Below are 16534 nucleotides of genomic sequence, written 5' to 3' on the forward strand. Positions count from 1 at the left end.
TGTAAGGTCAGCATAGCCATGTCATCCAGATTCAAACACTCTAGCTTTGTTCCCTATATCTTTTTGAGTCTGAATCCACTCCCTTCAGAAAAGTCTCCAATCTGACCAAGCCATAGCTAGGTGACCTTGCACCCCTGGCAGAACCATCCAGATTGCGCCCCCTAGCCACGGACAAATTAGCTCTTCTTTCTGTCTCTCCTCTGACCCACCCCCCCATTCAATTCACCCTCTATTTAAAACCATTTCTTCGGAGGCAATAATCAATATTTATATTTATGGACATATTTTTAGCCGATTTTGCACACACACCCCTCGCCTGCGCCCCTGATGGGGGCCCACCTCACCACCCCCTAGCTATGGCCCTGAATCTGACACCTCCTTTTTCCACCAGGTATAAAGCACAACTACTGAGCAATTCAATTTATTTACTTTCCTCATAGCTTTGACATTGCAGGTTCTTCCTATTAAATCCTCTACATGCTGTTGGAAGACCCAAGGACAAATGAGGCAGTAAATGCTATATAATACACAGCTACCTGTGTGAAAAATCCCAGAGAGGCTGAAATGTGAATTTGCTAGATCTCCATGAGAATTTTGTAACCCCTCACCCACCTGCCCCATCATCTTATTGCCTCCTTACTGTTGAAAAAGTTGTACTTCCCAGATACTACCACAAGATGTCATATGGGGAACCTCTCTAGGCAAGACACCTGTCAGCTTAACCGTCTCAACTTTTCCCAACTCTGCAGACCAGTGTTCCCTTAGTATAAGCCTGTTCTTCTAATTTACTTTGCACAGAGATCTGGCAAATAAAACTTTTTTTAAAAAAAAATGATGCCATTTATTCTTCAGTAAGTATGGATGCAGAGGCAATCCGTTTTACATCAGGAACAAGTGGGGTGGGGGGAAAGATCTACATTGTGATTTGCTGCCCCTGTAGATCCTGCCGCCTGAAGCAGTTTCCTCACCTGGCTTCATAGGTGGGCTGACCCTGCATGGATCCCCAGCAGGTATAGCATTAAATTTACAATTAGAAAAAATGGGAAGGCAACCAATTGCAGAAAAAGGGGGGGGGGGTGACTGGACAGAACGTGATTTCAGCAGAATTCTTATTTGAGGATGGTGTTGGTGGGGTCAAGCCTGGGCTCCAATAATAATGTGATGGGCTCAAATAATAAATTTAAAATTATTGTGCAATTGGAGGTTCACTTCCTTCATTCCCTTTGATACGTAGTTTTTGTAAAGGTAATAGATTAAAAAACAACAACCCAGCAACTCAACTGTTGAGAACTTGTGAAATATGCAACCCCCTAATCAAAGGGTCATTTCGATTTCCCAGAGGCCTCCACTGCTGCCATTCTCCCTGACAGAGAAATTTCAGCGTGAAACTGCTTAGCAAGACGACTGATTATATCCGTTTAAGTCTGAGGAAAGATAATGGTCGCTTGTGACAAAGGGCGACCCCTTAACCCTTTTATGGAGGTCGGCTCTCGCGCTGCGCAACGCCTGCTCAACATGCCCACTTTCTGGTCCGACCCACTGCCTTAATCGGTGTCTCCCGCGAGCTGTGTTTTAATAATGCATGATATCTCAAACTGTGGCGCCTTTTGTTATTATCGCACGCGTTTAAGTTTTATTTCCCGTAGCAGCTAGAAGAAGGCAGAAAGGACGGGAAGCACGCAGCAACCCGGCGAGGGCGAGAAGGTGAGGTCCGCTCGTTCCTTTATCTACTAAGCAACTTCGAGGAAGCTGCCCCGCGTGGGCCGAAGGAGGGAGCTGGTTCGCCGCCAAAATAAGGGCACCGCCAGTTTCCCTTCGACGCCCAGGAAAGCGAGCCTTGCGCCTAATTACACATTAGCCCGGCAGCGGGAAGCAGGGCGCGCGGGCGGGCATGCGAAAGTCCCAGCTGGATCTGCAGGCGCCGCCACAGACGCGAGCGAGCGAGGCGCAAGAGGAGGCAGCACCGCGGGCTTCATGGCGGCCGCGCAAGTGCACATGTGCCAGACCATCTTTCCCGCGCACACGAACTACCGCGGGGAGTTGGGCGCGGGGCAGCTGCTCAAATGGATCGACACCACGGCCTGCCTGGCGGGTAAGCGCGAGCGCCCCCTTCTCCCACCCACCAGGACGCGCACAGCGGGTACTTCTGGCCCCCTCGTCTCTGGCGAGATCCAAGATAGCGACGGTGCCTGGCTGTTCACCACCTCTTCTAGGCCTTCTAAGAGTTGCATGGCACAGGCAGAAAGTCGACTGGTGCAGCTCTTATCCACTTAACAGGTGGAGATAGGGCGCAAACGATGGATTTTTTTACTTGTCTTGCAAGTAATAAGAGACAGTAAGCCCAATCCTCATCTTCATGATGCTGTAACTACCTCCTTTGCACAGTATCCTCAGGATTTGCAGTGTCAGGTAAGGCCAGGGAGGAAACCCTGTTGAACTCAATGGGACTTATTTCTGAGGAGACATGGGTAGAATGGTGCTGGCAGCTCCTTACACTGCAATCCTAAGTATATCTACTCAGAGGTAAGTCCTATTGAATTCATGGAGGCTTACTTCCAGGTGGGTGGGTTTAGGATTGCATAGTGCCAGCATAAATCCAGTTGTGCTCGTTAGCAGATACTAAGAAGCACAAAAATATTAGTAAAGTTTTATTTCTCTCTCTCTCAGTATGGTATCATTCTAGAATTATGATTATTATGCTGGCACTTGCAACTTCCAGAGGTTTTTTCTTCCTTCAATAAGGCTGTGAGGTATACTGGAGCATTTGTAATACAAACTAGCTTAATTACAATACTCATTTTGTCGGTAAAGAATTTAGGGATTTCACAGCTTTAAAAATTAAAACAGGTCCATTATTCTCTTTTATATAACCCCAGTTACTGAATGATTTTATCTTTTTTGTCACAACTCTCCTATGAGGTAGGAAAGGGTTATTAAGCTAGGGGGTCACCATGGACAAATTTGGAATTTTGAGAGAGTGCTACGTGCACCACCCTTCAAGTAGGTTTTCTGCCCTGGGCCATTCCCCACAAAAGACAAAAAAGAGAATCTGTGTGTGTGCGTGTGTGCGCACACCTTTATGGCCTCTGGACAAAAGTTGGAAGCAGTAGAATTAAAATGCATTCTCTAGAACTTGTATGATTTTACAAAGACCGCCCCCCCCAACCTTACAGTGGTATATTTCACATCCAACAGCACAGATCCAGTGCTTGCCAACACACACACACACGGCAGAGATCCTAAAGGATCTTCATAATTTTTATTAAAGATGGCAACAACCCACAGAACAAATCACAGAACACCCTCTGTAGATAGAGAGGTGACTTTTGAATTGCTGGTTGTTTTGAGGATCCAGAAAGAATACTCAGGGGCTTCTTGGGCACCAGGAAAAGTCCTCAAGACTGCTATTGTGGCTATGGGCACCACAGTGAGCAGGCCATATTTTTCACACATTTGTATACAACGCCAGCAGTAGAATTAAACAGCATTTAACAGAAACCCATGTTCTGCATCCTGCATTTGCCTGTACTCTTTTCTCTGAACTTGCACAAGACAGCTACTGAACACATGCACTCAATCCACCAGGTCAGTTTCTCTCTCCATGAAGATTGGTACATGGTTACAGTTGTTGGATGACATTCCTTAGTTAAGCCAATTGCTTGCTAATAGTCAGGAATGATTGGTTAGTGTTCTCTCGGTGTAACATAGGACTGGAAATGTTTTCCTGAATGACCAGTTTGCCAGTGAGGTTTGATCCGATACCACTGTTGTGCCAGAGAGTGTGTGTAACAGAAAAGGCTATTTGAATCTGAGACACCCATGGGAGAAAGTGTGGGGTATTGAAAGTGAGCTGGCTAAAAACGAGAGATGGTGCAGGTGCTGTATATCGGGTAACCCAATGCAGGATTAGCATCTGTACTGCCTGTTCCCCACAGAGAGTGCTACAGTTCGAATTAGCAAACTACAACTTCCAGAATTCTTGGGGGAAGAAGCCATGTGCTTAAAATGTATGGTGTGGATGTGACCTGAGTTCAGTCCTGATACTGAAAACAAATCCCTAGGCTCAGAGGCATCCTGCATGTCTTTTGCACCTGACTCTACCTGGTAGATCTTAGGGTTCAAATAATTAAAAAATGAACTTCTGAGAAATCTGAAGCCTGGCTACCCTGATGAACCTCACAGGGTTATTATGAGGATGAAATGGAGAAAATTCTATAAATATCCTAAACTCCTTGGAGGAACAAATGTTAAAAGATAAGTAGGGGGAAAAAGTTTGCCATCTTTTCCTTCGGAAGTTAAGCATTACTCAAGAGGCTGTAAATTATTTCAAGCGCTATCTCACCAGTACCCTTATATCTAGTTCACAGATGGCCCAGTTTTGTGTTCTTATTGGCTTTAAAAGATGATTAGACAAATTCTGGCTCTCTGGCTATTAAAGATCATGACAGTGTTCTATCTACTTCAGTTGTCGGAGGCATATGCTGCCTCTGAATATCATTTGCAAGGAATCACAAGTGGGGAGGGTGCTGTTGCATTCAGGAGCTGCTTGTGGGCTTCCCACAGGCCTCCAGTTGACCACAGTACTTGGGCTGCTGGACTAATTTCTTTAGGTATAATTTTTAAGAAAACAGTTTTGTGGACTTCAGTTGTGTTTTATTGATAATCTTGCTATGTAAGCCACTTAGAGAGTGTTGTCATGAAGCTATCTATAAATCTTAACAAATGAATAGAATTTATAGTTTTGGGGGGAGAGAACATGTATGCTTGTTGGGAAGCTGCAGTTGTAACTGGTAAATGCGATAAAATAGATGCAGGATAACAAAACCGGGTGGAGTAGCCAGTGCCACAGAAGACAAAATTGGGATTCAATATGACCTTAACTGGGCCCAACTAAGAAGATGAATTTCAATAGGGACAAATGTAAGGTTCTGCACTTAGGCAGGAAGAACCAGAAGCACAAATGTAAGATGGAGGACACTTGGATTGCCAGTAGTACATGTGAAAAGGATCTAGCGGACTTAATGGACCACAAGCATAATGTGAGTCACCAGTGTGATGCAGCAACAAAAAAAAAAGCAAATGCTATTCTAGGCTGCATCAATAGAAGTATAGTGTCCCGATGAAGGGAAGTAATAGTACCGCTCTATTCTGTTTTGGTCAGACCACACCTGGAGCACTGTGTCCAGTTCTGGACACTACAATTTAAGAAGGATGTTGACAAGCTGGAATGTGTGCAGAGGAGGGCAACCAAGATGATCAAGGGTTCTGGAAACCAAGCCTTATAAGGAATGCTTGAGGGATTTGGGTACATTTAGCCTGGTAAAGAGGAGGCTGAGAGGAGAAAGGATAGCCATCTTCAAATAGCTAAAGGACTGTGACATGGAGGATGGAACAAGCTTGGTTTCTCCTGCTCCGAAGGGTAGGAACTGAACCAATGGATTCAAGCTACAAGAAAGGAGATTGGAACAGACTCCTTAGGGAGGTGGTGGACTCTCGTTCCTTGGATGTTTTTAAGCAGAGGTTGAATGACCATCTGGGAGTCCCTTCCAGCTCTACAATTCTATGATTAACATTGTGCATCTTTGGAAGGAAAGCATCATATGTGTAAAGTGGCCCTTAGAAGACAACCAAATTAACCATGCTTAAGGGCAAAGGCATGTTGAGAGAAAACTTATAATTGCTTACATGTTTATATTTGCCTTTTCTTCCAAGCTGAGAAACACGCCGGCATGCCCTGTGTGACAGCATCGGTGGATGACATTCAGTTTGAAGAGACTGCCAGGTATACCTTCAAATAGTTATTATCAGCACTTTTCACAGCCTTCCTTTATTTTCTGTGTAACAGAGATTAACCAGAACAATAAAAATTGGTCCAGTGAACATAGGAGATGATTCTCTTAAGGGTGGGCAGCATCTCTCAGCATGAGGACCATGTTCTGTCATGGGGCCTCATGACAATAGTGGAAGAGGGCCAGATGCAGAAGGAGGTGGAGGAATGTATGAGGCTCTTACCTTTGTACAGTAGGTTACATTCCAGCCATGTTGAAATCCAACATACACACACACCCTCAATTCTGCATTCAGCTAAGCAAGTATTATGATCATAGTTCAAATAAACATGGAGACAAAAACACTCAAGGAGGGCATGGGGGAGGGGCCAAGGATAGGGGTGTGTGACTTGGGGGGCGGGGAGTTCAGATAGGAGTGCCTGCTAGGGATACACGTCTACAAATACAACCATTTACTGAGAAAGGAAACCACTTAAAAAAAAATCTTACAATGTTTTTCTTGATATGACAATGAGTGGCATTCATGTGTAAGAAGTCATAAATTGGCATCCCACCCATTTTCAAAGATTATGCATTTAATGGATTCATAAAAGTGCATGCAACTCAATAAATATATTTTGCTTTTAACTTCCAGAAATAAGGGGGAGGGTTTCCCCTCTGAAGCTGGTAGCGAGCAATTTTTGCCAGTCAACTGTTTGTCTCAATTGTTAATGTGGGAGAAGTCTGGCAGTTTTATGAAGTTAACCTTCCACCTGAGTGTTAATTAACTTTAAAAGCATTTATAATTAATGTTAATGTTCATTAATTTTGAAAACTAAGATAACATTTCTTTCTGCTGTGTTGTAAAAGTACGGAATGATGGCAAATGCAATTATTAACTTCTGTGGGATTTTAGACTACAAGTCTGTGTTTTCCTGAGGAGCAAGGCCTGATGGGTTCATGCAGTATTTACTAAATGGCACAACTTTGTGAGCACAAATACATATGTAGGTGTCATATCCATGCACAGCAAGTTCATATTGCAGCAGTTACCTCTGGTATGAAGAAACAATAATATATTTACAGTGATGCTGCAGTTATAGTGTTGCGTGAATCACTTTTCACATGGATATTTAATATTATGCTCTCCCCTATTGAGATTCGTGTGTATTCATTAGTGGCTTAAAATGCAGCTAGGTCATTCTTCTTCTCAATTCAAGCTGGAATTGGGGTAGGGAAGCCTCAAAGCACAGTATTTCAGAAGAAATGACAAGATGGAGGAGTGCACTGGATGCTGAATAAACAAGCAGCCCAAGTCCTGTGGAATGCAGTGGAGCTTATTTCTGGGATATGCTTGGACTGTATGTTGTTCCTAAGCTGAAAACAAGATGTCTCCAAGTCTTCTACATTCCCATTTCCCAAGAAATTAGCTGTGTTTCTTTAATCCACAAGGAATATAGAAGTGGTAGCCAACATGGTGCCTCTACGTGTTGTTGGATTCCAACTCCCATAATTCCTGACCGGTGGCTCTGCTGGCTTTGAGTTGGACTCCAACAATATCTGGAGTGTGCCATGTTGGCTACTCCTGAAGTATGGGAGAAAGTTACTTGTAACAATGTGATTTTTGCACAACAAATTAAGAGCAATGCATCTTATTCCTTCAGCTCTTGCACTCCAAATTGGAATAGTAGTAGTAGTAGTAGTAGTTATAATTATTATTATTATTCCTACAACTATGTTTTGGCCTGTCAACTCCTAAAGCACCAAAAGACTAGAAATCAAAAGAGAAATAGGAGGTGCCCAATGCCATGTTTCTGTTGTAAGATGAATGTGATGGCAGAAAGGCAATCACTGGGGAGAATTGGGAGGCAAGAGAAACCTTAACTCTTCCCTCCCCGCCAATTCTCCCTGCAAATGCCCCCCAAGCTGGTTTAGGTATCTCTCCTCCCTGCATAGACAAACTGTAACTGTTCCAGGTTTTTATGCTCCTTGCTTTGTCTTTGAGATGGTTAGAATTTTTGAATATCCATCCTGTATGAGTAAAATCTGCTACTTATATATGGTCCCCCTCACCTAACCTGCCTACAGGGAAAACAACTCCCTCCCATTAAAGAACAAACATTGTTGTTTGTGTTTGTATACCGTGTGAATTCATCAGCAGTGTCTATTTTACATAAGTTTGTAGTTTAGATTTCCTTCTCTTTTTGCATTTTCTTTGTGTGCCCTTACTGAGAGCATTCAGCCTGCTACACTTCAAAAGGTCCCCATCAGTTACAAATGAGAATGCAATGGTCTGTGACACTGCAATGTTCCCTGAATTCCAATTCCCAGAGCCTCTGTTCAGAGCAAGTGGCTTTCGGGGTACTTTTCAACAGTGACAACGGAACTTCCTATATATATAAACAGAATTATTAACCATAGATGGGATGCCGCTGGCCTTACAATGACTTTTTAAAGAATGTTTAGATAGTGTTCACACACCAGCCTTCAGGAGTTCTGGGTTCTGGAGAACGAGATTAGATTCTAAGCATTTCAGGGAGATACTCTGAAAATAAAGGGTTTCCCTGACATAAATATAATAGTAAGCCAGAACCACATAGTTGTAGGAAATTCAAGGTGAGATGATAGCATGTTTGGCCCCTGGCCAATTAAAAGAAATGGGTAGCAAGTGATATGAAAGACCTCTACCTGAAGCCCTATAGAAACACTGCTAGGTAAAGTAGACAATACTGGACAAAATAAATACTTTTACCTGGTCTAAGATAGCTTCTTATGCTCCTAAGGGACTAACAAAAAGAAAAGCAACCGTGTGGTTTTCGGTCCAAGTAGCACCAGCAACATAATGTGTGGAAGTGGCCCCAGCCTTGCAAAATAAGATAAATGAAAGCACCTCTTTAGGCAGTGCATAGTTAAAACTGGCCACGGTGATGGCCAGCAACAGATAGCTTTAAAAGAGGATTAGGTAAACTAATGGAAGAGGAGGCTACTAACCATGACGGTTCTGCTCTCCCTGCAGAGTTGGAGGCAGTGATGCTTCTGAATGCTGTTTGTGGGAAACTGCAAGAGGGGAGGGCTCTCTTGTGTTTGTGCCCTGCTTGCTGGTTCCCATATGCATCAGGATACTGGACTAGATGGGCCATGGACCTGACCCGGCAGGCTCTTCTTATGTTTTTATGTCCATAAAAGTTTCTAAGCTGCAAAAAAATTCTGCTAGCACGACGAAGCGCTGCTAGAGGAGGAACAGAGAGTCCTGTCCCTCCTACAGCAAACCAGAGCAGGACAGCTCACTCGGTTTCCATGCTAGGTGCAGAGGAAGGACAGAATGTTCAACCTCTCATTGGCCAGACCTCCCACATACCTAATGGAATTTCCTGTTACCATTTGCAGTCAGCGAGAGTGCTTGATCCAAGGCTGAGATAGCCTTTCTTTGTCGGTACTTCACATGTGTGGGTCCTGGCAATGAAAACCAGATTCCAGGTCCAGGGTTATGTACCATGCTGAAACTAGGCTCTAATTAAGACCTGCTACTCTTTCTGTCCTCGCTCCTTGGAAATAGCAGAACAGCCTCAGCCTGCATTGCAATCGCTTCTAGAGGAAGAACCCCTTCACTATTTGTAGCTCCGCTTTCACTTTAAAGTCCAAACCAGGTTATGCTCTCTCCTTCCTTGGGGGTTTTTTAAGCAGAGGCTAGGTGGCCATCTGTCATGGATGCTTTAGCTGAGAATCCTGCATTACAGGGGGGAGTTGGACTAGATGATTCTTGGGGACCCTTCCAATTCTACAATTCTATGGTTCTATGAAGGGGCGCGGGTGGCGCTGTGGGTTAAACCACAGAGCCTAGGGCTTGCCGATCAGAAGGTCAGCGGTTCAAATCCCTGCGACGGGGTGAGCTCCCGTTGCTCGGTCCCTGCTCCTGCCAACCTAGCAGTTTGAAAGCACATCAAAGTGCAAGTAGATAAATAGGTACTGCTCTGGCGGGAAGGTAAACGGCGTTTCCGTGCGCCAGAAGCGGCTTAGTCCTGCTGGCCACATGACCCGGAAGCTGTACGCCGGCTCCCTTGGCCAATAAAGCGAGATGAGCGCCGCAACCCCAGAGTTGGCCACGACTGGACCTAATGGTCAGGGGTCCCTTTACCTTTACCTTATGGTTCTATGATAAGTCTTCAGTAGCTTGCCTGTGGGCAGTGGGCAGAGGCTGACCAAGCAGCAAGTCACCTTCCTTGCCATTGCCCTGCGGAGCCAAAATGCTTTATTTCTGCCAGTACCCCTCTCTCCCTCTGGTATTGATGGCTGGCCATGCAGTAGCCAGCAGTGTCATGTTGCCATTGCTAGATCAGGGCCAGTAAAGGCCTGGAACAGCTTATAATATTCTGTTTTTGTATAATGAGATTATGGTGCTTTTTCTGTTAATAGAGTCGGACAGATTATCAGCATTAATGCTAAGGTAAACCGGGCATTCACTACGAGTATGGAGGTAAGAGACTGCATTTGTTTGTCTTGGTGTGTTTTTAAGCTGAGATTATATATGGTGTTATATCGGCAGAATGAAACAAATGAAAGAATGAATTCATGTTAAGTAAGTGGCCATCGCCAATAGGATGTCTTTAGTGGGGACTCAAATCTCTCTCACTAGTTTTTATCTCCTTCTCTAAATTTCATAATCATCTATTGCCACAACATGACTCTTGTCTTCTACCCCCAGGTTACAGGTCCAAAACATACCCCAGGGCCGCTTAGCTGCCCAGAGCTATTGACTTTCTCAGAGGCTATGTCCATGGTACTGTTTCAGTAGATCCACTCTCGCAAAAGAGGCTCTCTGACAACTTTTGTGGTCACCAAACACTTGAACTCTTTATGCAGAACTACCTCTGGCTTCTCTTTCAAGTGAACCAGTATCTGCCACAGTACACTGCAAATTTTTAAATGTTTACATTCTTTTCACTCAAAACATTTTGTTCCAACAGTTTGTTAAAGAGTTGAGCATTGAAACTGAATGAAAAAGTTCATAAATACAGAACATCTGCAGGCTTATCAGTTCAAAATGTGCCCTCAAGTCTATATTAGTCTTTATGAGGTTTAGTCATGTACAGCAAAGACTATAAAAGCTATAAAGAGCGCCAGTGTGGTGTAATGCTTAGAGGGTTGGACTAGGACTGAAGAGACCTTGATTCAAATCCTCAGTCAATTCAAAGCTTGCTGGAAGACCTTGCACCAGTCTCAGTCTAACCAACCTCACAGGATGCTGTGAGAATCTGGAGAACCATGTACTGTATTCTTCTTGAGCTCCTTGGAGGCAAGGCACTGCATAAATTTAATAAATCAATAAATATTGGCTGAAAATGGCCCAAGTGTTTCCTCCCTCCTTTCAGCACCCCACCCCCTTTAAAATTAGCCACCAATCAACATTTTATAGAATCAGCACTTCTACTTAGGTTTACAGTACTGCACGCACTTAGCAGAGAATAGGTCCCGCTGAACTCAGTCGGCATCTCTGAGCATCCAAACTGAACTCCAGTTTACCTGAAGGAGTGTCTCGACCCCCATCATTCAGTCTGGACACTGAGGTCCAGCTCTGAGGGCCTTCTGGCGGTTCCCTCACTGTGAGAAGTGAGGTTACAGGGAACCAGGCAGAGGGCCGTCTCAGTAGTGGCGCCCGCCCTGTGGAATGCCCTCCTGTCAGATGTCAAGGAAGTAAACAACTATCTGACTTTTAGAAGACCTCTGAAGGCAGCCCTGTTTAGGGAAGTTTTTAATGTTTGATGTTTTATTGTGTTTTGAATATTCTGTTGGGAGCCAAGCCACCCAGAGTGGCTGGGGAAACTCAGCCAGATGGGTGGGGTATAAATAATAAATTTATTATTAGTAGTAGTAGTAGTAGATGTAACATAGGATTGTACTGTTAAGACACTTGGGAAGCAATGGAGATAATAACATAATTATGAAACCAGTTGGTGAGCTCAGCTCTTTATTAAGATGAAGGGAGTGCTTGTATTATTACATAAACCAGTTCTAAATAATATAGCTCCTAGTAATCTGGTGTTGTTGTTTCCATTTGCATGTAGGTTGGTGTCAAAGTTACTTTGCAAGATCCTCTTACCACCTTCCAAAAACTGATTTGTGTGGCTTTCTCTACATACGTGGCAAAACCGGTACATAATGGCAAGGTGATATATTTCATTCAAAAATGGCCCTTAGTTTATATGGATTCCAGAATGGTCTGTAAACCAAATTGTGGTGTTCATGGCAGCTTACCCTTACATAATTTGTACTAATATTGTTTGTCTGACAGCAGAGTAGTAGCACCGCTGAAGAATTGTAGTGGGCAACCATGCATCAGAAGCTTTTACTGCGGTAATTTGACTGTGGGCTAGCTAAGGGGAAGTGCCACAATTTCATTGCATTCAGTGCCTGCTACGCATTGCATTTCTAGTTCTGTTTTCTGAGACAAATTTTAGCTTAGGTTGATTTTAAGATGTGTGTATCTGTGTGTGTAAATACTCTGGCACTGGGGGGCGGAGAGCAGGTGGGAGCGGGGCTGGTGCGCATCCTGGGGGTGTGGCACGCCACCTGCGGGGGCATGACGCCCAGCGCGGGCGGGGGACAGCCACGATGGCACCCCACTGGGATTGCGCTGCCGGGGACAGTGCACTCCCCCTGCACTCCTCTTCCTCCGCCAGTGTGTAAATAAATAACCAACATTTGGTAAATCCGGAATGTGAGCAAATAGAACCTATGATTCTATGATTCTATGTCAAGATACTGTTGGTATGTTATCTCTTCTTACCAATTATTAATGCAGCTTAATACAAAAGTGGCAGAATGAGGTGCAGACTTTGTTGTTGTTCAGATAATGAAGATGCACCTTTTTACCCAGGGCTTTGAAACCTGAAATGTATACTGTATTTTCAAGATATTTTCAGGACCCACACTGTTGTTTGTGGTTGCATTTTTTATTGTAAGTTTAAAACTGCTTTTAATGCTGTATTTTCACTTGTAAATAACTCACCCTGAGAACTTAGAGTAAAGGGTAGGTAATAAAATAAAATAATAAAATAAAATAAAAGTAGAATTTACTTTTACAATCCTTTGTTCAGGTTGATTTAAAACCAGTGGAGTTCGTCACTGCACAGGATTCTCTTGAGCACACCCTGGCTGCTGAGAGAAGAAAAATCCGACTGGATCATGAACGCGTCTGCAAGAACCTGGTGGAAGAATGTGGCATGAATAGTGGTCAGTCATTAGAATTTATTATTATTCTTGTATCCTACCCTTCCTCCCATAGGTATCCAGGGGGCCTTACAATACCCATTAAAATGAGGTCAGCATAAAATATAATTCAAACTATGTAATTCAAACCAATATCAGCAATGAAATACAGTGCAGCAGACTGCAGCACTTGGACTATTGAACACCAGTCCAGCTATGTGCCAATGGAACAAACAAGTATGTCTTAAATTAGATCCTAGAAGATAATGACATGGGGGACAGCTAAAACAGACACATTGCTGTGTGCTTCCCATTTCCAAGTGGTGAGGAGTTTCACGGAAGCATCATCCAGATTGGGTTCCTATGGAGTTTCCTATCTCTGGAAACTTAAGGTATTTTATAATATTTGGTTTATTGACAAATAGAGTACAAAGTACAGTGGTACCTCGCAAGACGAATGCCTCACAAGACAAAAAACTCGCTAGACGAAAGGTTTTTCCGTTTTCGATTTGCCTCGCAAGACGAATTTCCCCTATGGGCTTGCTTCGCAAGACGAAAACGTCTCGCGACTTTGTTTTCTTTGTCTAAAAACAAAGACATGTTTTGTTTATAAAGTTAATTTATTTTCCCTTCAATTTTTGAACTGCTCTTTACAGTATGTGTGACTTTAAAGAGCAGTTAATAAACTGTTGTTGTACCAAATTTGGCTTTGTTTGGACTTTTTTTGACCATAGGAACGCATTAATTGATTTTCAATGCATTCCTATGGGATTTCGTGCTTCGCAAGACGAAAAATTCGCTAGACGACAAAAATTGCGGAACGAATTAATTTCGTCTTGCGGGGCACCACTGTAGAGCATACAGATCTCCTATTCCACATTAGATCCCAATAAAAGTTAGCTACGCATACAAAGTGCCTTGAGCTCATCACTCATACACACATTTTTGTTTGTGTGTATTCTCAGTCTGCTTCCGTTGTTCACACCCTTCCCCTACCATCTGCCCCCTCACTTTGGTCAGAAGGTGGGGTAGATCTGCAACACTAGCGTCCCAGTGCATGGGTCACTGTTGTTTACTAGTAGCAGGAGGTGTAGGGCAGCAGGGAGGTGGGTGTGGCACAAATGCATAAATGGTGAGTCCATTTGGTATTATGCTAATTTGCTAATGGACCAACGTGGCTGCCTATACTGCAGTGTTGTTTCCATAAACTTAAACTATCCATGTTGGAAAATGTTTTGCACTCATAACCTTTAAAACTTACAAAGTCCTTTTGGGCAGGATGCATAGTTTTAGCAAATATCTTAGGCTAGATCAGGGGCACCCAAACTTGGGTCTCCAGCTGTTTTGGGACTACAACTCCCATCCTACTTAGCTAGCAGAAACAGTGGTCAGAGATGATGGGAACTGTAGTCCAAAAGCAGCTGGAGAACCAAGATTGGAAAACCCTGGACCAGATGAAATCAGTATAGGACATTTCAACCTATGGAACTGGCACATGCTCATGTTTTAAAAAAAAGAAGCAGCAGCACACTGTGACACCGTAAAGCAGTTTTCTTCTTAAAACACACTACCATAGCCAGCACTGGCTTAACAGTGATAAAGAGCAAAAAAAGTAAAGTCTTAAATTATCTTGTGCTAAGATTGCTTTCCATGAAACATCTACAAAGTGCACGAAGCAAGGTGGAATTTGTCTTCTAAATACAAATTGTACAACTTGATAAGTAGGTCCAAAGTGCAAAGCGCTCAGATGAATCCAAGCTACAACACAGGGGTTATAAAACAGATGTAAGTGGGGCAGAAGCCAAACACTTAATTCAGGTCAAGTGGGATCATGTGACAGATTAGCATGATTGGCATTTTTTGAAATATAAAGATCTTGTTTTGCTAGAGATCTATTCACCCTGGAAGACAGATCCCTCCTTCCCCTGTTGAATTATGGGTATTAAATAGACCTTTAGTCCAATTTCTGTCTTTAAAACATACATTTATATGATCGAAATTCTAATAAGCTGACATAGTATGAATTTTAGTCTGACAGTATTAGAGAACAGGGTCAGCCAACTAGCCCTACATTACCTGTATTCTATGCTCTCATAACAGCCATAAACTCTTTTGGAATTGTCTTATGGGATACATACCTTACAAAGTGTAGTCACGCTGCTGATTTCAGTGAAGCTGCTTTATTTCTAAGACATAGGGCAGTGGCAGCCACAGTATAATTGGACTGGTCTGTCATTTCACTAACATCCTTGGCTATTCACTTCATACATTTCAGAACAAGTTTGCAATCAAGAAGAAGGTGCAATTTCCACAGATCTCACCCATGTGCAGAGCACTGAACTTGTCTTGCCTCCCCATGCCAATCATCAAGGAAATACATTTGGTGGCCAAATTATGGCTTGGATGGAGACGGTGGCCGTTATTTCGGCAAGGTACCGTTTTTTTATTCAGCATCCTTCCGTGTTACACGTTACTGGGCAGGCCTAGTGAGGAATGCAAGGTTTCTTTCTGCCTGCCTGTCTTTCTGCCTCTTTGTCTACTAGTTTAATGTTCATCTAATCACGCAGAGAATTCCATCATCCCCCTGTTGCTTGGTACATGTAGCTCTCTCTCTCTTTGTGTGTGTGAGACAAGAATTTCTATTAGAATTCCCTTCACACACCAGTGGGCCTGATTCATTGCCAGGGTGCTGGATGTGTCATTCCCATTCATTATTCATGTAGCTCTGATTTGTAACCTGAAGGTATACCAATAATAACTGGCTTTCCTTTGTTACTGGATAAACAGCTCATTTTATTAAAATTGCAAATCTGTCACAGGTTTTACACGGTCATAACACCAATGGCCCAAGTGAGCGGCATTTATATGTAAGCACACAGCCTCATTTATATATCTGTATCTATAAATGGCTCCCAAATAACTCTGCAATAAATCTGGTCCAGAAGAATGGAGATGGGGCTTAGCTGCAGCAAAATAACACATCAGACGCTGAAAATATTTCTTTTTTGCACTTAAAAGTGATGAGCCAAAATGTAGGAGAAACACTGCTAAACAGTGACAGAGAGCCGTCTATTTTGCTTGACAAATAGCTGACCTTGCTGCAAAGCTTTTGTAAAACAACTTACAATTAGATTTGACCTTTGAAGGTGCCAGTTAGAGTTGCTATGACCACAGGCTTACAAGGAATGAGAATGAGGTTTATAAAAGCAAGCAGTACTCAAAGAACAAACTGAATATATGCTCAGACAGGGTTTTTTTAAAAAAATATATATCCTCTTTTAAATACTGTCATACTAACCAAGCAGTGTCAATGCTGAACGCAACAGAAATCTGCTAGAATGAGATTTGGTCTTTCAGGTACACCATGTCTGTAAAAATATGGGCTTACCTTTCTAGCAAAATAATATCAGGTTTTTAGACCTAACAGTGAAAAAAGATTGCAAACTTCATCTACACATTTACACCTCCATTCTTGACATTAATCTGCTTCTCTCTTTATTGTTGTATTGCAAATGAGATATTTAGCAATTTAAATAGGAGGAGCAAATTATTCCTAATGA

At 43.0% G+C, this 16534-nt stretch overlaps 1 protein-coding gene across 3 annotated transcripts in view; it reads left to right on the top strand.

The window, feature by feature from the left end:
• Positions 1 to 1353: 1353 nt before the first annotated feature.
• Positions 1354 to 16534, top strand: part of ACOT12 (acyl-CoA thioesterase 12) — a 28288-nt gene continuing 13107 nt past the window's right edge. Inside the window, exons 1-6 of one of the 3 annotated variants that reach the window (XM_028748914.2) lie at positions 1354 to 1704; positions 5713 to 5782; positions 10182 to 10242; positions 11831 to 11932; positions 12863 to 12998; positions 15250 to 15406. In XM_028748914.2, coding sequence (XP_028604747.2) covers positions 5730 to 5782; positions 10182 to 10242; positions 11831 to 11932; positions 12863 to 12998; positions 15250 to 15406 — 509 coding nt within the window. In that variant the 5' untranslated portion in view covers positions 1354 to 1704; positions 5713 to 5729. The other 2 variants (XM_028748912.2, XM_028748911.2) reach the window with 2 other exon arrangements.

The sequence above is a fragment of the Podarcis muralis genome, chromosome 11 (genome assembly GCF_964188315.1).
Source record: "Podarcis muralis chromosome 11, rPodMur119.hap1.1, whole genome shotgun sequence".
Lineage (NCBI taxonomy): Eukaryota > Metazoa > Chordata > Lepidosauria > Squamata > Lacertidae > Podarcis > Podarcis muralis.